Genomic DNA, 20,172 nt, shown 5'->3' with positions numbered 1-20,172 from the left:
CTTTCAATTTTTATATTCAGAATATAGCTCTAGTTTATTTTTGTGGACACAATTTTTGAACTTTATTAGCCACTTGCAACTAGAAAATATAATAATATCATGATTTAATTATCCATCAAATTTTATCTCATTTATTTTTCTTGAGAATACATAGTGCAGTCTTCATTGTGTATTCCAGGACTATAATTTTATACAAATTCATTTTTTGGTTCCATAAAAATCATTTGCCTGCAGGCGACATTACCCCCTTTCCATTTTTATTTTTAAAATATAGCACTAGTTTATATTTGTGGACACAATTTTTAAACTTCATTAGCCCCTTTCAACTTAAAAAATATAATTTTATCATGAGTTAGTCATCCTCTATACATTTTTTTTGAGAATACATTGTGCAGTCTTTATTGTGTATTCCAAGACTATAATTTTATACAAATTTCTTTTTTGATCCTTAAAAATCATTTGACCGTGGGCGCCAATACCCCTTTTCCATTTTTATTTTCAAAATACAGCTGTAGCCTGTAGTTTATTTTTTTGGTCATAATATTCAAACTCTTTTAACCATGCTCAACAAAAAAACCTAATTTTATCATGATTCAATTATCCTTAATTTATTTTTCTTGAGAATACATAGTGCAGTCTTATTGCAGTTGTATTCAGAGAATTTAATTTTTTCCAAATTTCTTTTTTTATCCTTAAAAATCATTTGCCTGCGGGCGCCAATACCCTCTTTCCATTTTTATTTTTAAAATATAGCTGTAGTTTATTTTATTGATCACAATATTCAAACTCTTTTAACCAGTTGAACTAAAAAAGCTAATTTTATCATGATTCAATTATCCTTCATATATTTTTCTTGGGAATACATAGTGCAGTCTTCATTGTGTATTCCAAGACTATAATTTAATACAAATTCATATTTTGGGTCCATAAAATCATTTGCCTGCGGGCGCCAATACCCCCTTTCCATTTTTATTTTCAAAATATAGTTCTATTTTATTTTTGTGGACACAATATTTAAACTTTATTATCCACTTGCAACTAGAAAACATAATTTTATCATGAGTTAGTTATCCTTCATTCATTTTTCTTGAGAATACCTTGTGCAGTATTCATTGTGTATTCAAAGAATTTAATTTTTTCCAAATTTCTTTTTTTATCCTTAAAAACCATTTGCCTGCGGGCGCCAATACCCTATTTCCATTTTTATTTTCAAAATATAGCTCCAGGTTGTTTTTTTGGTCACAATATTCAAACTCTTTTAACCATGTTCAACTAAAAAACCTCATTTCATCATGAGTTAGTTATCCTTTATTCATTTTTCATGAGAGTACATTGTGCAGTCTTCATTGTGTATTCAGAGAATTTAGTTTTTTCCAAATATCTATTTTGATCCTTAAAAACCATTTGCCTGCGGGCGCCAATACCCCCTTTCAATTTTTATATTCAGAATATAGCTCTAGTTTATTTTTGTGGACACAATTTTTGAACTTTATTAGCCACTTGCAACTAGAAAATATAATAATATCATGATTTAATTATCCATCAAATTTTATCTCATTTATTTTTCTTGAGAATACATAGTGCAGTCTTCATTGTGTATTCCAGGACTATAATTTTATACAAATTCATTTTTTGGTTCCATAAAAATCATTTGCCTGCAGGCGACATTACCCCCTTTCCATTTTTATTTTTAAAATATAGCACTAGTTTATATTTGTGGACACAATTTTTAAACTTCATTAGCCCCTTTCAACTTAAAAAATATAATTTTATCATGAGTTAGTCATCCTCTATACATTTTTTTTGAGAATACATTGTGCAGTCTTTATTGTGTATTCCAAGACTATAATTTTATACAAATTTCTTTTTTGATCCTTAAAAATCATTTGACCGTGGGCGCCAATACCCCTTTTCCATTTTTATTTTCAAAATACAGCTGTAGCCTGTAGTTTATTTTTTTGGTCATAATATTCAAACTCTTTTAACCATGCTCAACAAAAAAACCTAATTTTATCATGATTCAATTATCCTTAATTTATTTTTCTTGAGAATACATAGTGCAGTCTTATTGCAGTTGTATTCAGAGAATTTAATTTTTTCCAAATTTCTTTTTTTATCCTTAAAAATCATTTGCCTGCGGGCGCCAATACCCTCTTTCCATTTTTATTTTTAAAATATAGCTGTAGTTTATTTTATTGATCACAATATTCAAACTCTTTTAACCAGTTGAACTAAAAAAGCTAATTTTATCATGATTCAATTATCCTTCATATATTTTTCTTGGGAATACATAGTGCAGTCTTCATTGTGTATTCCAAGACTATAATTTAATACAAATTCATATTTTGGGTCCATAAAATCATTTGCCTGCGGGCGCCAATACCCCCTTTCCATTTTTATTTTCAAAATATAGTTCTATTTTATTTTTGTGGACACAATATTTAAACTTTATTATCCACTTGCAACTAGAAAACATAATTTTATCATGAGTTAGTTATCCTTCATTCATTTTTCTTGAGAATACCTTGTGCAGTATTCATTGTGTATTCAAAGAATTTAATTTTTTCCAAATTTCTTTTTTTATCCTTAAAAACCATTTGCCTGCGGGCGCCAATACCCTATTTCCATTTTTATTTTCAAAATATAGCTCCAGGTTGTTTTTTTGGTCACAATATTCAAACTCTTTTAACCATGTTCAACTAAAAAACCTCATTTCATCATGAGTTAGTTATCCTTTATTCATTTTTCATGAGAGTACATTGTGCAGTCTTCATTGTGTATTCAGAGAATTTAGTTTTTTCCAAATATCTATTTTGATCCTTAAAAACCATTTGCCTGCGGGCGCCAATACCCCCTTTCAATTTTTATATTCAGAATATAGCTCTAGTTTATTTTTGTGGACACAATTTTTGAACTTTATTAGCCACTTGCAACTAGAAAATATAATAATATCATGATTTAATTATCCATCAAATTTTATCTCATTTATTTTTCTTGAGAATACATAGTGCAGTCTTCATTGTGTATTCCAGGACTATAATTTTATACAAATTCATTTTTTGGTTCCATAAAAATCATTTGCCTGCAGGCGACATTACCCCCTTTCCATTTTTATTTTTAAAATATAGCACTAGTTTATATTTGTGGACACAATTTTTAAACTTCATTAGCCCCTTTCAACTTAAAAAATATAATTTTATCATGAGTTAGTCATCCTCTATACATTTTTCTTGAGAATACATTGTGCAGTCTTTATTGTGTATTCCAAGACTATAATTTTATACAAATTTCTTTTTTGATCCTTAAAAATCATTTGACCGTGGTCGCCAATACCCCTTTTCCATTTTTATTTTCAAAATACAGCTGTAGCCTGTAGTTTATTTTTTTGGTCATAATATTCAAACTCTTTTAACCATGCTCAACAAAAAAACCTAATTTTATCATGATTCAATTATCCTTAATTTATTTTTCTTGAGAATACATAGTGCAGTCTTATTGCAGTTGTATTCAGAGAATTTAATTTTTTCCAAATTTTTTTTTTTGATCCTTAAAAACCATTTGCCTGCGGGCGCCAATACCCTCTTTCCATTTTTATTTTCAAAATATAGCTCCAGGTTATCTTTTTGGTCACAATATTCAAACTCTATCAAGCATGTTCAACTAAAAAACCTATTTTTATGATGATTCAATTATCCTTCAAGATAAGCCTTAGGTTATGGAGGAGACAACAGTTCTTATATATTTTTGTCTGTATTAATACATATAATTTTAACTTAATATTCCCAATATTAAATACTAATATAGTAACAATTTATAAACTTAATATTAAAAATAAGTAGGTACTAGGTAGGTACCTAATTAATAACTGTTACTTGAATAAATACATGAAATATTACTTTTTAACCGCCAGCATTGGAATAAAATCTTAAGTTATTAAAATAAAATAAATATTACCAGAAGAAAGAAGTAGCTCTTTAATTTATTATAGGATTATAAATATAATTTTTTGAACCAAAATTAACCTATTTTCTCTTGATCAAAAAATATATTCTTATATTCTAGACAAAAAACTACATTTAAAATTTTAATCCAAACAACATACATTTGAGTAGGTACTTAATTTTTTATTATGTTAGAAATAAACGATATTGTTAGCAATTCTTAAATTTGAACATTAAAAATAAGCATATAAATGTTGTGAATAATTATTTACATTATTGATATGATATAAGATTTCTTAGGATATTTTATGTCCCAATTATTAATACTAATAGGTATATTATGTTATATTAATTGCTTTCTTTTATGTTAAAGATTAGTAATATCACAGAACGGTAATGCTCTGCATATTGTCTTCCCATATCAGTTTCTAGATTCTCCAGAGTGGTTTGGTGTGTCTACTGATGAATTCTTCCAAGTAATAAATTATATTATTTTACTTATAGATAAGCAACTATAAAAAAATTAAAATTAAAAATACTTTTAGGTATCAGTCACAGCCGTAGAAGATTCCAGGGTATTATTATGGCACAGAGACAAATTAAGATTGTCAATAATTACAGATAAATTTTTATACACTATTTTTGATCACATTCTTGGTCGAGATGTTGTAAAAAAACTTATGCAGGTACCTATACTATTAACATATTAATGATTTTTACAATTTTCTTTAATTTGTGTCCATCACATAAAGAGTAAAACTAACATGATTGGTTTATGGGTTCTTAGGTAAGTGAAACTATGTCTAATGGCCATTTACCTAATCAGTGGTATGATGGAGAAGAAGCTGAGTTGGTAAATAATGTAAATGATGAAAAACAAACAGTTCTTTATTTAAAGCGTAATGGTGATGGACAAGCAGGCATCGAAACTATATTGAAACGAGAGCTACAAGGTATGTATTCATTAAAAATATAATAATAAATGGTTTTATAATTATTAGGTAATAATTGTCTATATCAGCGTTTCTCAACCTGTGGTATGCGTACCACAAAAATCATATTGTTCATATTTCGCGGAAAGCTCATATGTGATATGCTAAGAAAATCTTGCTCCATGAAAAAAAGTGGAATGTACCATTAAACACATTAAATATTTCTTACTTCATTTGATATCATTAATAATTGTCAATATTTCTTTTTATATAAATTGTACATTTAATGCTTAAACAATCATAATTTTGTAGTTCCTAATGAAATAATATTCCATACATTTGAAATAACGTTTACATTTTTGATTGGAAAAAAAATGTTATTTGGTTAAGTAGTACCTACACGAATATTTTCAAACTGTGTAGGTAGTACATATACATAAAAAGGTTGAGAACCACTGGTCTATATTATATGTATATATTGATTATTTTTCGTTTAAAGTTAGTTGAACGTATTATAATTTGTAACTTACCTGAATGACATATACAAATGAAAGACTAATCATGTAAAAAATATCCATATATCAATGTAAATTAATAATTTCATTGTTTTGGCCAATAATAAGTTTGTTAAAATAAAAATAAAAATATAAAAAATAAAAATATTTTAGTCAAGTCAAGTCAGTTAGAATATACATTAAATATATTGATAATTTAATAATTGTTAATCACTAAATGAATAAATTGTGTGAGATAAAATTAATATTATTTTATTGCTTTACAATTTAAGTCTTAAATATACAACAAGCTAAAGGTAAGGAGCATATTTTGTGTTATGTGCTTTTATTTATTTTTATGATTTCATATTTTCTGCCCTATAATACATGATTATAACAACTGCAAAATACCAATTATGAAAGCTGAATTAAATTATTATCATCTGCTTCTGGATAAAGTAATCTATAAAATAATAATTTTTAAATTTTTTGAGATAAATTACATTAAAAATTAAGAATTATAATAAAAATATTTATAAAGAAATGTGTTAAAAGTTAATAGCTATATCAAACTAATAATAGTTAACTTAGAAATCCAATTTATATAATTTAGATTTTGTTTTTGTGAGTGGAATAGAAGTCTCTCCCCCAAAAAAAGTTATTATATATAATATACATATTACATATTGTGTCCATGTTTAATGTTTATAACACTATCCAGTTTAAATCTAATTTTATTTCTCATACATTTGGTAACGATTACAAGGGCATATGAATGTTGTAGTAGTTAAAAACTAAAAATTAATTGCAGTATTGAACTAAAATATACCAGAAAATTGCATTTAAAAATTTAAAAATTGCAATAATTAATAACAATGTTTGTTATAAATGTTTTAATAATTCATTGTTACTTATTTGTGATAGACAGAATTTCACGATTGTTTTTACTTTTTTTACTTTTTTTCGTAAATAATTTTTAAATTCTTCAAAATAGATCAATATTTTACATGTTATTTTAACAATCTGAACTACTATTTACCTCAAACTTCATTTAATGGGACTAAAAGTGTTTGTTTTAAATTTTCTTTGATTTAAAGCCAACTAGTAAAAAATAACGTGAACAAATTAAAAAAATTGTTTAAATTGTTTCATAAATGAATAAATAGAAAAAAATTGCAAATGCAACAACATGCTTTCCTTAGTAATTAGTATTATAATTTTATGCCATCTCTTGGAAAACTATGAATTGTTATATTATCATATATTTCTATTAAGAGGACGTTATACCCGCATGTGTTGTCTCTGTCTTACAAGTGCATAAACATAACAAATTTCATGCTCAGCAGATCATGTTTAGCTCAGTTAGTTTAAAATTTAGTGAGTTAACCTTTTATGAAAATTAAAGGTTACATTATTATGAAGGGCTTCTCGTAGGTTTTTTATTAAATGTTTATTTTAAAGCGAATCATGAGTATTTTAAAATTGTAAGTTTTTATATATATATACAATTTGATTTAAAATTATAATATAATAATTTGCCTACGAGATACCTTCCATAATAATTTTACCTTAAATTTTTATAAGAGGTCAACTCACTCTAAATTTTATACTAACAGAGCTAAACATGATCTACTGAGCGTAAAATTTGATATGTTATGTACTTGTAAGACGGAGACAACACATGCGGGTTGTAGCATCCTCTTAAAATAATATAAATAATTGCTTTAGCAATATAGAATTTATAGTTGATGTGTGATTATTTTGATATGCTGGCAAATTTTTTTAAGTATTGTATAATAAATTTTTTTGCTCTGTAAAATATCTTTAGAATTACAGTTTTTTTTCTTAAGCATGCATATTTACTTTGATAGTAATATGTTATAAAATTAGTTTTTGCATGATTTACTTGTGTTATTATCAGAGAATGAAAATGCATGCCTGGAACACTGTCCATTGATTAATGACCAGTCTTCGTGGTACTCTCAACAAACTCTACATAATGTGTTGAGAACTCTGCACAGATAGCAACTTTAAGTAAGTAGTTTGTGTATATTGTTTGTTTATTGGCCTATATCAAGTGTTTAGTACCACATTTTATGATTTTGTGCACATTTACATGTGTGTATGTAATGTGTAATATTTATGTATATTATACTTTGTTAAACTCTATAGATATTTTTATTTTCATTTATTTAACATTAAAACATTTGGCATACAATTTTACAAACGTTTTTAAATAAATATTGAAGAATATATAATATATAATAAATGTTGATATTTACTATTCATGAAACACGATCAATGCTTGTGGTGGGAATATAGGGGAATGTTTCTCTAAATAACTAAAGGTGGTTGACACATTGTAGTTAACCGTGACATAAGATTTAAGAGTAAAATACACACACACACACACATACACATTTATTAAATATAATGCTTATTACTTAAACTTTAATGAACCATATTTTGTTTGTATATAATATTAAAATACTGTGTGTCACTTTTTTGCATCACGCCCAAGTCTAAATTAAATAGTATAAATACTTCAGCTGTATGCTTGAATTGCTATTGCCTAATGCCTGAGTGTAAACAGCCTGCCCCTGTTTATTATGATATAATGTACATAAAGAGTATCAATAATATAGATTAAGGTTAAACAATATTTTATTTTTCTACAGGCCAAGCCGCCGTAAAAGAAATTTAAACTTAAATATGTCAGAAAAATATTGGAGAATCTTTCATGAGAATTTTGTTTGCTTAGTCAATTTTTTTTTTATAGGTGATCCAAATGGCTGGAAATTGAGTAGGATTGAAGAAGTAGACCATGAGACTCCAGTGTAAAAAATAATATAAAATATTTTTCCTCAAACAATTTATAATCTTGTGATCTTAGGATAAGTATATATATATGTGTTTTCTTTTTAACTCTGACACTTGGTGTTTGTTTTTAATTTACCTTTGTCAGATTTGATTTTTGGCACTTATCGAATTTAACAATCACTGTAGTAATATTAATTTATTTTATTTACTTTTCTTGATGTAAGATTGAAAAAAAAGGAAATTAATTGACAATGTTTGATGAACCAAACAAATATTACTTGTAAGCTAGCTCCTTGTTTTCTTTGAGTAATAAAAAAACATTTTGTTTTGTTTAAAAAGTACTGATATTCAAATGTTTTAATTAATAAATATATTATATGTTGTTTATTGTTGTTCAAATACTATAATGTATTAATTAATCATTTATATGATAATGTATTACTAAAGTGATATTTATAAAAGTAACTAGTCCATTATTAATTATCATACAATTTGTATGTAATTATGTATAATATATAATATATATAATTATATAGAGTTTCCCTTAATCCTTAAAACTTTGTTTACACTATGTCAACTATTATGAAAATCTAATTAAAACTACTAATAACTAATAAGTAATAATAATCCTACCAACAAATACTTGGGGCATTGGGACACTCTATGCTGTATAATAATTGGTATACAAAATGATCCAGTTAACACAAGATTGTGTTACGTTGATCATCTGGTATAACATATTTTATCTTAAGGATTTTGTTATAATGTATACACGTGAAAATCATATTGTAATCATATTGTACAAAATCTTGGTTTAATAAAAAATTAAGTGTGATGAATGAAATAAAAATGTATGTTTAAATTTTTTTTTTCTATATTATTTAAAACCATGAATGAATGGAGTTTGAATGCTGAAAACAATAGTACAATCAAATCTCAACGTTTGGTTGAAGGCTTAAATAATCAAATCAAGGCCAAGTTAGATAGATCATATTATAGCATACCATGGATTAATAATTTTTTTTTTTTTTAAATTCAAAAGCATTTTGTGATTTTTATAATTTTCGTCGATTGCATCGAAAAGGCGCCTCACCTACAAGCCGATCACCTACATGATTACACTCAAGGCAAAAAAATCATCGACCTACTGGTATACGACAAATTTCGTTGCTGTCTCGATTAATACACAACGTCGAACACATTTCGAGAAAGGAGAACACCGTGCACGACGAGCTGTTGAGACTTGAAATCGCTTAGACAACAACGCTACCGGACTTACGGCAGTGGACAATCGACCAAGCGAACGATTCGCAGGTCCTGTAGTGTATTATCGCTGATAAAACAATAAATTTCTTGTCGCTACAGGCGCGCGCCGCTCAGTACGACGTGTTTTATGCGGATTATTCTACGGGCAGCAACGCGCGCGTGTTCGTTCCACGGCGATAAATCGACGTCGGGTTTTCGTTGTGCCACAATTCGTCTCATAAAATCGTAGTATTGTTGGCCGGGTGTGGATCGAGAAATCACGCGATGAACTCGACTACCCGAGCTTCATCCAAAGTACATAAACACGACGTCAGGCATTACACCTAACGCTCCCCGAGCAATGCTTCGGTCACATTCGCCTCGACTTGGGTGGGCCGTTACCCACCGTCCAGCGGAGACAAGCACCTACTAGCTGCCGTCGATCAATTCACGCGTTCACCTTCAGCACATTCGAACATCACCGTACCACTCTCAGGGCAACGAGATGGTAGAACGTTTTCACTGCACGCTCAAGTCGTCGCTCACCGCCCACCGTATTCGAATCACCGGAAATTCACCGCAGTGGTCAGCCAAACTGTCTGTATTCGCCCCCTCAAAAATAATAGTATAGTATATGTATGTTATTCTTAATAATTTATTTTTACCGGTTTTATGTTTTTACTTTGTTGTAAAACATTTTTTCTTAACACTAATAAGACAATTGCTTTTATAAAATAAAATAATATTACAATAAACAATATTAGTATTAGATAGTACTGCAGACTACAGTAGTATTAATTAAATATTTAATTTATATAATTAAATTAAATATTTTTGAAAAACCCGAGAGGCGTATACAATTACATTAAATATATCTATTCATTTGAATAAATATTTCATGTTATGTAATATATATATATATAAATGTACCTACTATGTATGATACTAAACTACTTTTAGAATTGAATAAATACAGATACCATTTTTAAAAGTATGTACTTATAAATTATAATTTAAGAAAAATGTGTTGGGGCTTGAGCACTCCCCCTAAACATTTTTCCTATTTGCGCCACTGGCTGCGCAACACAGTCAAAGGACATCGGACGAGCTCCGGCTGAGCTGGTATATACGGCACCACGCTCAAACTCCCCAGGCTAGTAATTTCACCACGCTCAACCCTAGCCACGACCACCCTAGCTGGTAGCTGCGTTGCGAGACTCCACGAGACAGCTCCGATCCACCCCTGCAAGTACGAACCACGATGCTCAACGCACTACGTCCGGATCGACGCGTTCAGACCACCGCTTCAGCCACGTTATGAGGGCCCACTCGTCGTACTCGAACGCCGGGAGAAGATGATCAAGGTTACGGAACGCGGCTTGTCCACGGCGAGATTATGATGGAAATCATCGATCGACTCAAACCAGTATTTATCGATCGGGAGGATCCACTAACCGGCCACACGTACGCAGTATATTATACAATCCGTCAGGTCACCCTTTTTGTCGTTGTATTTATTAACGATCGACATACTTATTCTCGCGAACAGTCTCGCATTTTATTTATGTACTTTACAACATTACAACAATCGACTGATCTCGCGTTCGGGCGTTCTGTAATGTAACTAACAATTTGCTTCGATATTACATTCCGATCATATGATGAATGGTTGTGTGATACATTTTCATTATGATGTTGTACAACAATTTGATTTTCTGTGTACTGCACTTTAGCATGACAATTTCTTTTATACATCGTGAACGTGTTGAATTATTTTTTTTTGTTCACTGATCCTATAGTCTATACTAAGTTTCAGTGGCGTGTAACCTAGGGTCCAAGTGTTGCTCAAGCAACACCTTAAATATGGGTGGGTACTAGGTGGATATTGCTAGAAGGAAAATATTATTACAATAATAAACTAATTAAGTGTTTATAGAAAAATACAATTTAAATATAATTATAGTATTTGAGTAGTGAGTACCTACTTATATATGGCTATATAGGTACCTATAGTTTTATTATTAAGAGGACGTCTAACCCGCATGTGTTGTCTCCGTCTTACACACGTACGACATAGGAAATGTTCAAAACAATAGTAGCCAGTAGGTACCTACCTATATTATAATTTTTAAGTTATAACCAGGGTTCGGATTTTATAGCATTTGCTACTTATTATAGGATAGAGATAAAAATAGCAGATGAGTGGGCTGTAAATTTGTTTAATGCACCACGGACTCTAAATATGAAATTTTATTTTGCTATTTTTTGCATATTTGAAGAATTTTAGAATTTTAGTACTACTTTTAAAGTTTTGCTAATATTTTTAATTCAACGCTTTATTTTATATTTTTCATAAATCTCGTGACAAATGGTAATCATTAATGCGAATCAATAAGAATTGAAATTTTATTCTTTTATTTACTCAGATAATTTTGAATAGTTGCGTACAAACGATGTCATAATTCAAGGTATCAATAGTTAATCAGTACATACAAATTTTTTTAAACTGCATTCGGAGATTTTAGTTTTTTTTTTATAAATATATGATTTAATAAAGATATATGATAAATTGAATACAATTTTGATTTGTATTTATTTTTATTTGTTGCTATTTTTGATTTTTTAGGGAATATTTACAGAGCATATTTTACGGTTTTTTTTGGTCATATTATAGCGCATATTTTAGGATTTTTGATGCTATAAAATCCGAACCCTGATAATAAACTTAATATACAAATTCGACATCTAAAATAACTGAAAGAAACAAAAAAAAGCTAAAATAAATTGGTTTATTTGGAATAAGAATAGCGTGAGTCTAATTTATATATATATATAAAAATTAAATTTCTATCTCCTACCTATATGAAAAAAGAAGTATTTGCTTTAAAACCCTAGCCCTACTTATTATAATTGTCATGACCTTATTGATGAACAATATTATTATGCTAGGTACGAAGATTATGTGTTTAGTGAGATTGTGGTGGCATATGATTGGCATATTGGTGGCTTTTGTCGTAGATAATTAATTAATTATAATAAATTACAAATTTGTAATTAATTATAAGTTTCGTACCTATTCGGAGAAAACTTTTGACTTGGAATTTTACAAACTAGCTGTCGCCCGACATGGTCGGTACGGAAAATTAATGTGTACACTGTATAACTTAATTTTAACTTTAAAAAGCAGTAATCACATTTATTGAATAGTTCATAAAGAAATATATTTTAGTAAAAATATGCATGTGCTTCTAACATTTAAACACCATCTTAAATATTCTTAATCGATAATCAAATAAATAAATTTTAAAAAAATAATTAAAATAATACCAAGGTACCTACTTTATTTTGTTATACATAATTTTAATTTAAAGTTATGCATTATTTCGGTATAGTTATCTCATTTCATTATTGCCCGATGCCCTGCAATGTTCAGATTGTATACAAGGGCATCGTTGATATAAAAGTAGTATTATAATATATACCTAGGTATCTATGGATTTCTCTTATTGATTTAGTACCTACAATATAATCCATGGCGATTGTCAAAGTCGTTGCGGAGGACGCAGTCTATTAAAAATTCTAACATTTCAATTAGATAGCAAAGTAGACATGAACGAAAAACATCCTGTTTTCCGTTCAATCTTTTTTTTCATAAATCACATTATTTTTAGACTTCAATTCAGCAGTATCTGGTGCGTTTTCATTTCAGCGTCGGAGTGCATACACGTCGCGGACTCTAACAAAGCCCAAAATAATTGATATTTAAGGTAAGTTTGTTTTAATACCAATTCTTTTGCGGCTTAATATTATAAAATAATTGAGGTACACGTTCGTACACTTTTACAATGGTGATGTTTGCAAAGAATTCTTCACCTATGATGCTTTTGAAACTAAAAACTACAATAGGCACTTTTAACATACTTTATATTGTGACTTTTTCTAATATAATAAAATATTCCCTTGAACCCAAAAAGTCAGACTTATTATGGCCTTTTACAATTTTTTAAGTAAATGCAAGACTGTCATATTTTGATATGTGGCTGTATTGCATACAGAAATTGATTTTCAGACATGCCAAAATATGGCAGTATTGAATTTAAGCTATGTTTATTTTTGTGTCATATATCCAATTATGGCAGTATTGAACTTTAAATTATTAATGAATAATAAAATATTATTAACTGTTAGTTTTTTTGAAATTTGATTAAAATTGTTGTGTTATAATTTATAGTTGTACAGGTAATATATATAAGGATGAAAATTAATCATTTAATAGTTGTAGGTATGTAATCAATATCTTTAAAAATAATTAACTACAAAACACAAAATAAAAAATAAAATACTACTTGTCTTTAAGTCAATAGGCTTATTTTTATGAATCAAAGTAACAAATAATATGACAAATTAAAAAAAAATATATTCTAACCTGATAATGACTATAAAATTATCAAATACTTTTGAACAACAAGAGTACAAGACTATAACGTTATGTACGAATTTGAATAATTTATTATTATTTTAGTAATATAGGTAATACTTGTTTAAAATACAATGTAAAATAAAAGTTACTCATTATAATTATCATGTCCTTATGTTTAATAATATTATGCTACCTATGGCTTTGAAAATAAATAAATAATAAGTCTAATTTTATTATATAAATTATTCATCTTCTTCATAGTTTTTTATTATTATTAGTATTTGTTATAAGTATTGTCAATTTCATATATTTTTAAGTTCTTATAAAAATGATAATTAGTATCTGGAATAAGTTTTGCTTTGGGCGATAAAATTAAATCTTTTTTATATGTAAGATTCCAGGCTTTTCAATAAATGCAAATTTCATATGTATTGTATGTTTGATAATTTTATTTTTGAATTTCTATTTTTCTTTAAAACTATAATTTCTTGATAATTTGCTTGCCCATAAGTTGTTTAAATTGCTGTAAAAACAATTTATCAGGGAATTCTTTTTTAACTTTAATTAATTTAATATCTCTCTATAAAACCATTTGACCGATAGTATTTTTATTAAAGTTGTTACAAAAATCTTTACTATGACACCTTGTTCTAATTAAAATGTCATCAAATTCTGATTTTAGACCTTTCTTATGATGTTCCTGATCTTTTATTTTCCTTCCAGTCCTTGTCTTTAATACTATCATCAAAATCTTCATTATCTAAATCTGTAAACAGAATACAAACTGTGTTGTAACATAAAGTTCATATAAACACGAGATTATTGAGATCAACATAAAATTATTATTTATTATTAGGGTCAGTTATTTAATCACACTAAGTTTCCATTGGCACCTACTAGCTCAATGAAATTTTGTGAACTTTCATTTGATTTGTTTGAATGTGTCATGTGTGTTTTCAACGGTAAATTGTCTAAAAAAATATTATAATAATATAGCTTGTAAAAAATTGCAACTGTGTAGCTGCTATAAGTACCTACTTACTGTTCTCATATTCATATAGGTACTTATCACTGAAGATGTAGTATTTAACCATCCAATGTTACTTTATTTGCAATATTAAATTCTGCATTTTTAATAGCTGTTAATATTTTCATAGAACAATAACACAATCAAATTAAAATTTATGGTTGATAAGGTTTTGTACATTAGAAATTATCATAAAATGATTAATAGAATGAATTACATTCGGTGTTTATTAGGGTATATAATATCATACAAAATATATACAATAAGCCAAAAACTGACACAGATTAATATAGGTATTATTACCTATTTATACATTATATTTATAATTCATATTGCTTAAAAGTTAAACCATTTAAAATTAAATTAAATTTTTACAGATTTATAGGTAAACAATTTTATATATATACATATATATTTTTTTTTTATTGAACATATTCACATTGACAACAAAGGCCATTAGTTAGGTACACTTATTTACAATAACATATGTAGGTACTGATACAATGGTAGTAAAGTTATTTAATTAGGATAAAACATTTTTTTTTATAAGATTGAACAATTTTGTTTTTCTTAAAAAATTCATCATGTCTAGGTTTTTTTCATGAATAGGTTATTTTATATTTTACGTGGGTACCTAATTCAATAATTTATTAAAATTGCATTTATTTTTTATTTTCTAAACAAACACAATATATCAAAAATTCATAAATAATAAATTGGAATAATATTTTTAAATATTTTCGAAGTAAAATAAATAAACATTAATACAAGTAATTATAATTAATCTTTACGTTGTTAAAATAAAAACGAACAGGTAGGTATTATCCGAGTTTTAGTAGATAACTTGTTGTGGTTAGTGAACTAGTGAAGAAATCATAAGATCTTGAATAAAATATTAAAAATAAATAAATTAACACATTATATAACTAGGTAGGGAAGATAAAAATTAAACATTAATCGGATTATTTTAGATATATAATACCTGTAATGCATAAAAGAAGCATGATCGTAATCAATAATCAAACAAAAATAGGCTAAGAAAAATAATATATTATATTATAATTTAAATTTCAAATTTCAAATATTTTTTGGTTATTATTGTATCACATTTAATTATTTAAATGAACATTATTTATAAACGTGAACCTCCTTGGTAATAGAAGTTTTATTGAAATATTACATATCTTTGGATTTATCCTAATAGCGTAACATAATATAATCTGTGGCAATTGTCTTTTCAGAATCAGAAGTGGCAGTCGATTAAGATTAGATTCTAAAATTATAATTTCAATGAGCACTAGAGCAAACATGAACTAAAAATATTCTATATTCCGTATAATTTTAATTTCATAATAATTCAATAATATTTTCAGACTTCAATTAAGTATCTGATGCGTTCTTACGTCGGTATCGGAGTGTACCTACCCATACACGTCTCGGATTTCACCAAAACCCCGAAAAAGAGTCTATGTTTGAGGTAAGTTTATTTTCATATTCTTTTGAGGCTTGAATATTATGTTAGGCTTTAAATAAATATTTAACGTCACGAAAAATATATTCCCAAGTTCCAAGTATATTTGTCAGTCTAGGATATATTATATTTAAATATTGTCATATATTCTATTTTGAAACAAATATTTTATTTTTAAATTAAGACGCATTTTGCAGAAGGCATGGTTAATCAATATTTCCAAAAACATTGCATGTAGTTATCTTAATTCATAATACCTTATATTATCATAGATATACTTATACCTGGTTTGAGGATAAATCGTTATCATTACGCGATTTCATAAAAATTTAAAACTCAAACGCTCAAAACATTTTTCATATTATGATGCATCAAATTTTCTCAATAGCTATTTGAAACAAAACTTATGGAAAACTTAGTGGAAAACTAAATTTTATAACCTTAGTTATAAATACAAACAATATTATGAATTTTGAACTACAAAATAATTTGCAAATATTCACGAGTTTTACGAATTTTTGTCAATATTTGAAATTCAAATGCTAATAAGAATTTAATTTGAATTTCCGGGAGACATTTTTTTGGTGATAAGGATTGAAAAATTTGTAAGGAATCTTGTATTAAATTTTCAAATCTTAGATTTAAAAAGAAAATTTTTATGAATTTCTAGCTTAAAACAACTTGCGAATTTTTGTGATTTTTACGTATTTTGTCAAAATTCAAAATTTGAATGCTTATAAAAAAAATAATATTGTGACTGAATTTATTTTATTTTTCAACTGCTATTGTAACAATATGTTAAGAGCCCTTTATTAAATTTTCAAGATTTTCTACCCAAAAAATGAATTTTTATCGATATTAATTTAAAAAAAACTAATAATGATCGAAAATTGCATATACCTATGAATAGTTCAACTTAAGTCAAACATTTTTGAAGATTTTATGATGGTTAGAATATACTTATATATACATTCGGTGAAAATTTCATGTATCAATGGTCATTTGTTTTAAAGTTACATCAAAAATTAATTTTTAGTTTGTTTATCCCGATTATTTACAAAAATATTAAGAATACTTTTGACCACCAAAGCGCCAACTAGATTCACTTTTGACAGACAAAAAAAATAAATATATTCATGGTTTTGACGAATTTTTGTCAATATTTTAACTTCAAATGCTAAAAAAAAAAAAAATGTGCTTAGGTATTCTTATAATTTTTTAATCACTATAAGAATAACCTTTGAGAAACTTTATATTAAAATTTCAAGTATTTTGATAGGGCCAAAAAAATTTTATCGTCACTTCAAAAAAAAATTTTCATTAAAATTGAAAATTTCAATTATCTATAAATATCTCAAAAAAAGTCAAAATATTTTGAAAATTAAATCATGTAAAGAAAATGCTAATCTAAATAACTGGTAAAATTGTCAAATATCTACGATTTATACTTTTTGAATGATAACAAATATTTAAAATCGTTTGAGGATAAATCGTTATCGTTACGCTATTTCGTAAAAATTTAAAATTCAAACGCACTTAAAATTTTTCCTATAATGATGCTTCCAGTTTTCTCTATAGCTACTTGATGGAAAACTTAGTGTTGTATTTTTAATTCTTAGTTATAAACACATACATTTTTTGATTTTTCAATTTCAAAATTGCTTGCAAATTTTCGCGTTTTCGACAGATTCCGTAAAAATTTGAACTATAAACGCTTATAAAAAAAAATTGTGCCTATGTATTCTTATAATTTTTTAATCACTTTAAGAATAACTTATGAGAAACTTTGTATTAAATTTTCAAGTTTTTTTATTGGGCCAAAAAAATTTTATCGACACTTCAAAAAAAAATTTTCAGACAAATTGAAAATTTCTGTGGTCTATAAATAATTCTAAAATTAAACTATATATAGATTACACTAACATAAACATTTCGTGAAAATTTCAAGTATTTACAGTGATTAGTTTTTGAATTACAACCATATAAAAAATTCGATTTGGTCGAAAACGGGTTTGCGTAAAAATTCCGTTTTTCTGTCATTTTTTTTTGTTTTTCGCGATTTTTTTGAAAACTGTTGGAAAATGTTTACTTTTGACCTCTATAATGCACCAAGGGGCAAGGATATTCACTTTTACATCGGAAACCACCCCCAACGTTTGAAGTTGAAGCATTATTTCGACTAGTTATGCTGTATAGACACACACAAAAAAAAAAACTCATCATTGTAAAATCAATACATTAATCACTTCGTTCAGAATCTAAAATGAATAGGTCAGAAAATATTGTTGAATATTTTATTGAAATTTCAGAGATGGTATTCTTCAGTGAAGATGTGACAACTAAATATCATATTCGTTGTGAAGCCTGTGTGAAATGTATTAACAATGTTTCGAAGATGAAGTTCTATAGCAGATTCAGATATTGGGTAAGTAATTTTCTATTTTTCAGTAGGTTTATTTTTATTTTATTAATTTATTAATTGATCAGGGGATAGATTACTTGTAATTTTTAAATTATTCATTTTGTAACCACTGGTATAACACTATTCAAGTTATCAATAAAATCATGATAAAAATTAGGAAATTGGTCAGGTATAATGTTTAAAATTTTTTTTTTTTAATAATTTCCTCAGTGATATTTAAATATTTTTCCAATTATCAGGTACGATGACCTGTGGGTACTATAGGGCTGGGAGTGTGAGAGTGGGGGCAGAGAAGGATAAAGATACAGGGGGGAGAGAGAGAAAGATAGTGTGAGGTAAGGTTAGATTAGGTTAGGTTAGGTAGGGTAGGTACTATAGTGACTTGTAAAGAGAGGGCGAGAGAAGGACAGTGTGAGAGGGAGTGAGAGAGGTAGATAGGATGAAGGATAAGGAGATAAAGTGAATGAGAGGGTGCAAGTGTGAGAAAAACGGGTAGAGGGGGGATGTCAGACGAGTGAGTGTGAGAGAGATAGGTGAAGGGGAGGGCGTGATAGGGATAGGAAGAAAGAGGGGTAGTGGCAGAGAGAGAGGATAAGGTTAGGTGGGGGGAAGGGGAATAGTTAGGTAGAATAGTTATGTTAACAATTCTGAATATGTAGGAAAGGATCTTAAATTGCAAAGGTCACTCGACCCTTTGAGTGATACTACCAGGTTAGGTAAGGTTTACAACCTTCGACTATGGGATAGAATAAAAAGAGAAGGTTGGTTAGGCCGATTAAGAGGATGTCAGTGGAATTTTTTTTCTCCTAGAAAAAGAAATGCACTGACATCCTCTTAAGTGTTATCAAGTCAAAAAAGCTCTTGATTGTTGATTGTTTACATTATTATAAGTCTTGTAAAAAGTATGACTTTGTCATTACATATTTTGTTAAAATCAATCAAATAAATATTATCTTCAAAATAACAAATTTCATTTTTATACACAAATTTGCTATATCATTAAACATATTATAGTTAATAGTCTAATTATGAAAAGTTATAAGGCGCATGATTGGAAGTAAAAGTTATAATTAATAAAAAACTGTAGAGCTAGGACTTTTATGTACTTATTAATAATTCATTAAATATACCCAGTTTAATATGCCTTAAAAAAAATTACATTCTTTTATTACACTTTAAAAATCCTAGGTTTATATATATATATATATATTGTGTGTCCCACAAAACAGAGTAGGTACACTTTACTACTTTACTAATCACTCATTACCCTTTAATTATACCCTGTAATCAATCATAAATTCCTATATGACTTAAAATTCTTTTAACTCATATATTTTAGTGGTATCCATACAACTTGGTTTTGTTGTTTTTGTGATTGGAGTAGACTTCCACTTTTTGTT

The 20,172-nt window shown here is 27.4% G+C and overlaps 1 protein-coding gene and 1 long non-coding RNA gene across 2 annotated transcripts in view; both read left to right on the top strand.

Annotated features, from left to right (window-relative positions):
• Positions 1 to 9,049, top strand: part of LOC149055194 (popeye domain-containing 2-like) — a 144,288-nt gene extending 135,239 nt beyond the window's left edge. Inside the window, exons 2-5 of the mRNA XM_089229522.1 lie at positions 4,315 to 4,417; positions 4,487 to 4,627; positions 4,729 to 4,894; positions 8,147 to 9,049. Coding sequence (XP_089085648.1) covers positions 4,315 to 4,417; positions 4,487 to 4,627; positions 4,729 to 4,894; positions 8,147 to 8,208 — 472 coding nt within the window. The 3' untranslated portion in view covers positions 8,209 to 9,049. The remainder of the gene's footprint in view (positions 1 to 4,314; positions 4,418 to 4,486; positions 4,628 to 4,728; positions 4,895 to 8,146) is intronic.
• Positions 9,050 to 13,052: 4,003 nt separating this feature from the next.
• LOC149055193 (uncharacterized) overlaps positions 13,053 to 20,172 on the top strand; it is a 69,411-nt gene continuing 62,291 nt past the window's right edge. The window contains exons 1-3 of the long non-coding RNA XR_016192193.1: positions 13,053 to 13,199; positions 16,253 to 16,356; positions 18,660 to 18,775. This is a non-coding gene — a long non-coding RNA (uncharacterized LOC149055193). The remainder of the gene's footprint in view (positions 13,200 to 16,252; positions 16,357 to 18,659; positions 18,776 to 20,172) is intronic.

The sequence above is a fragment of the Diuraphis noxia genome, unplaced genomic scaffold, assembly GCF_037042655.1.
Source record: "Diuraphis noxia isolate RWA-SAM2 unplaced genomic scaffold, SU_Dnox_SAM2 contig0005, whole genome shotgun sequence".
Lineage (NCBI taxonomy): Eukaryota > Metazoa > Arthropoda > Insecta > Hemiptera > Aphididae > Diuraphis > Diuraphis noxia.
This window is presented reverse-complemented; position numbering and strand designations above follow the sequence as displayed.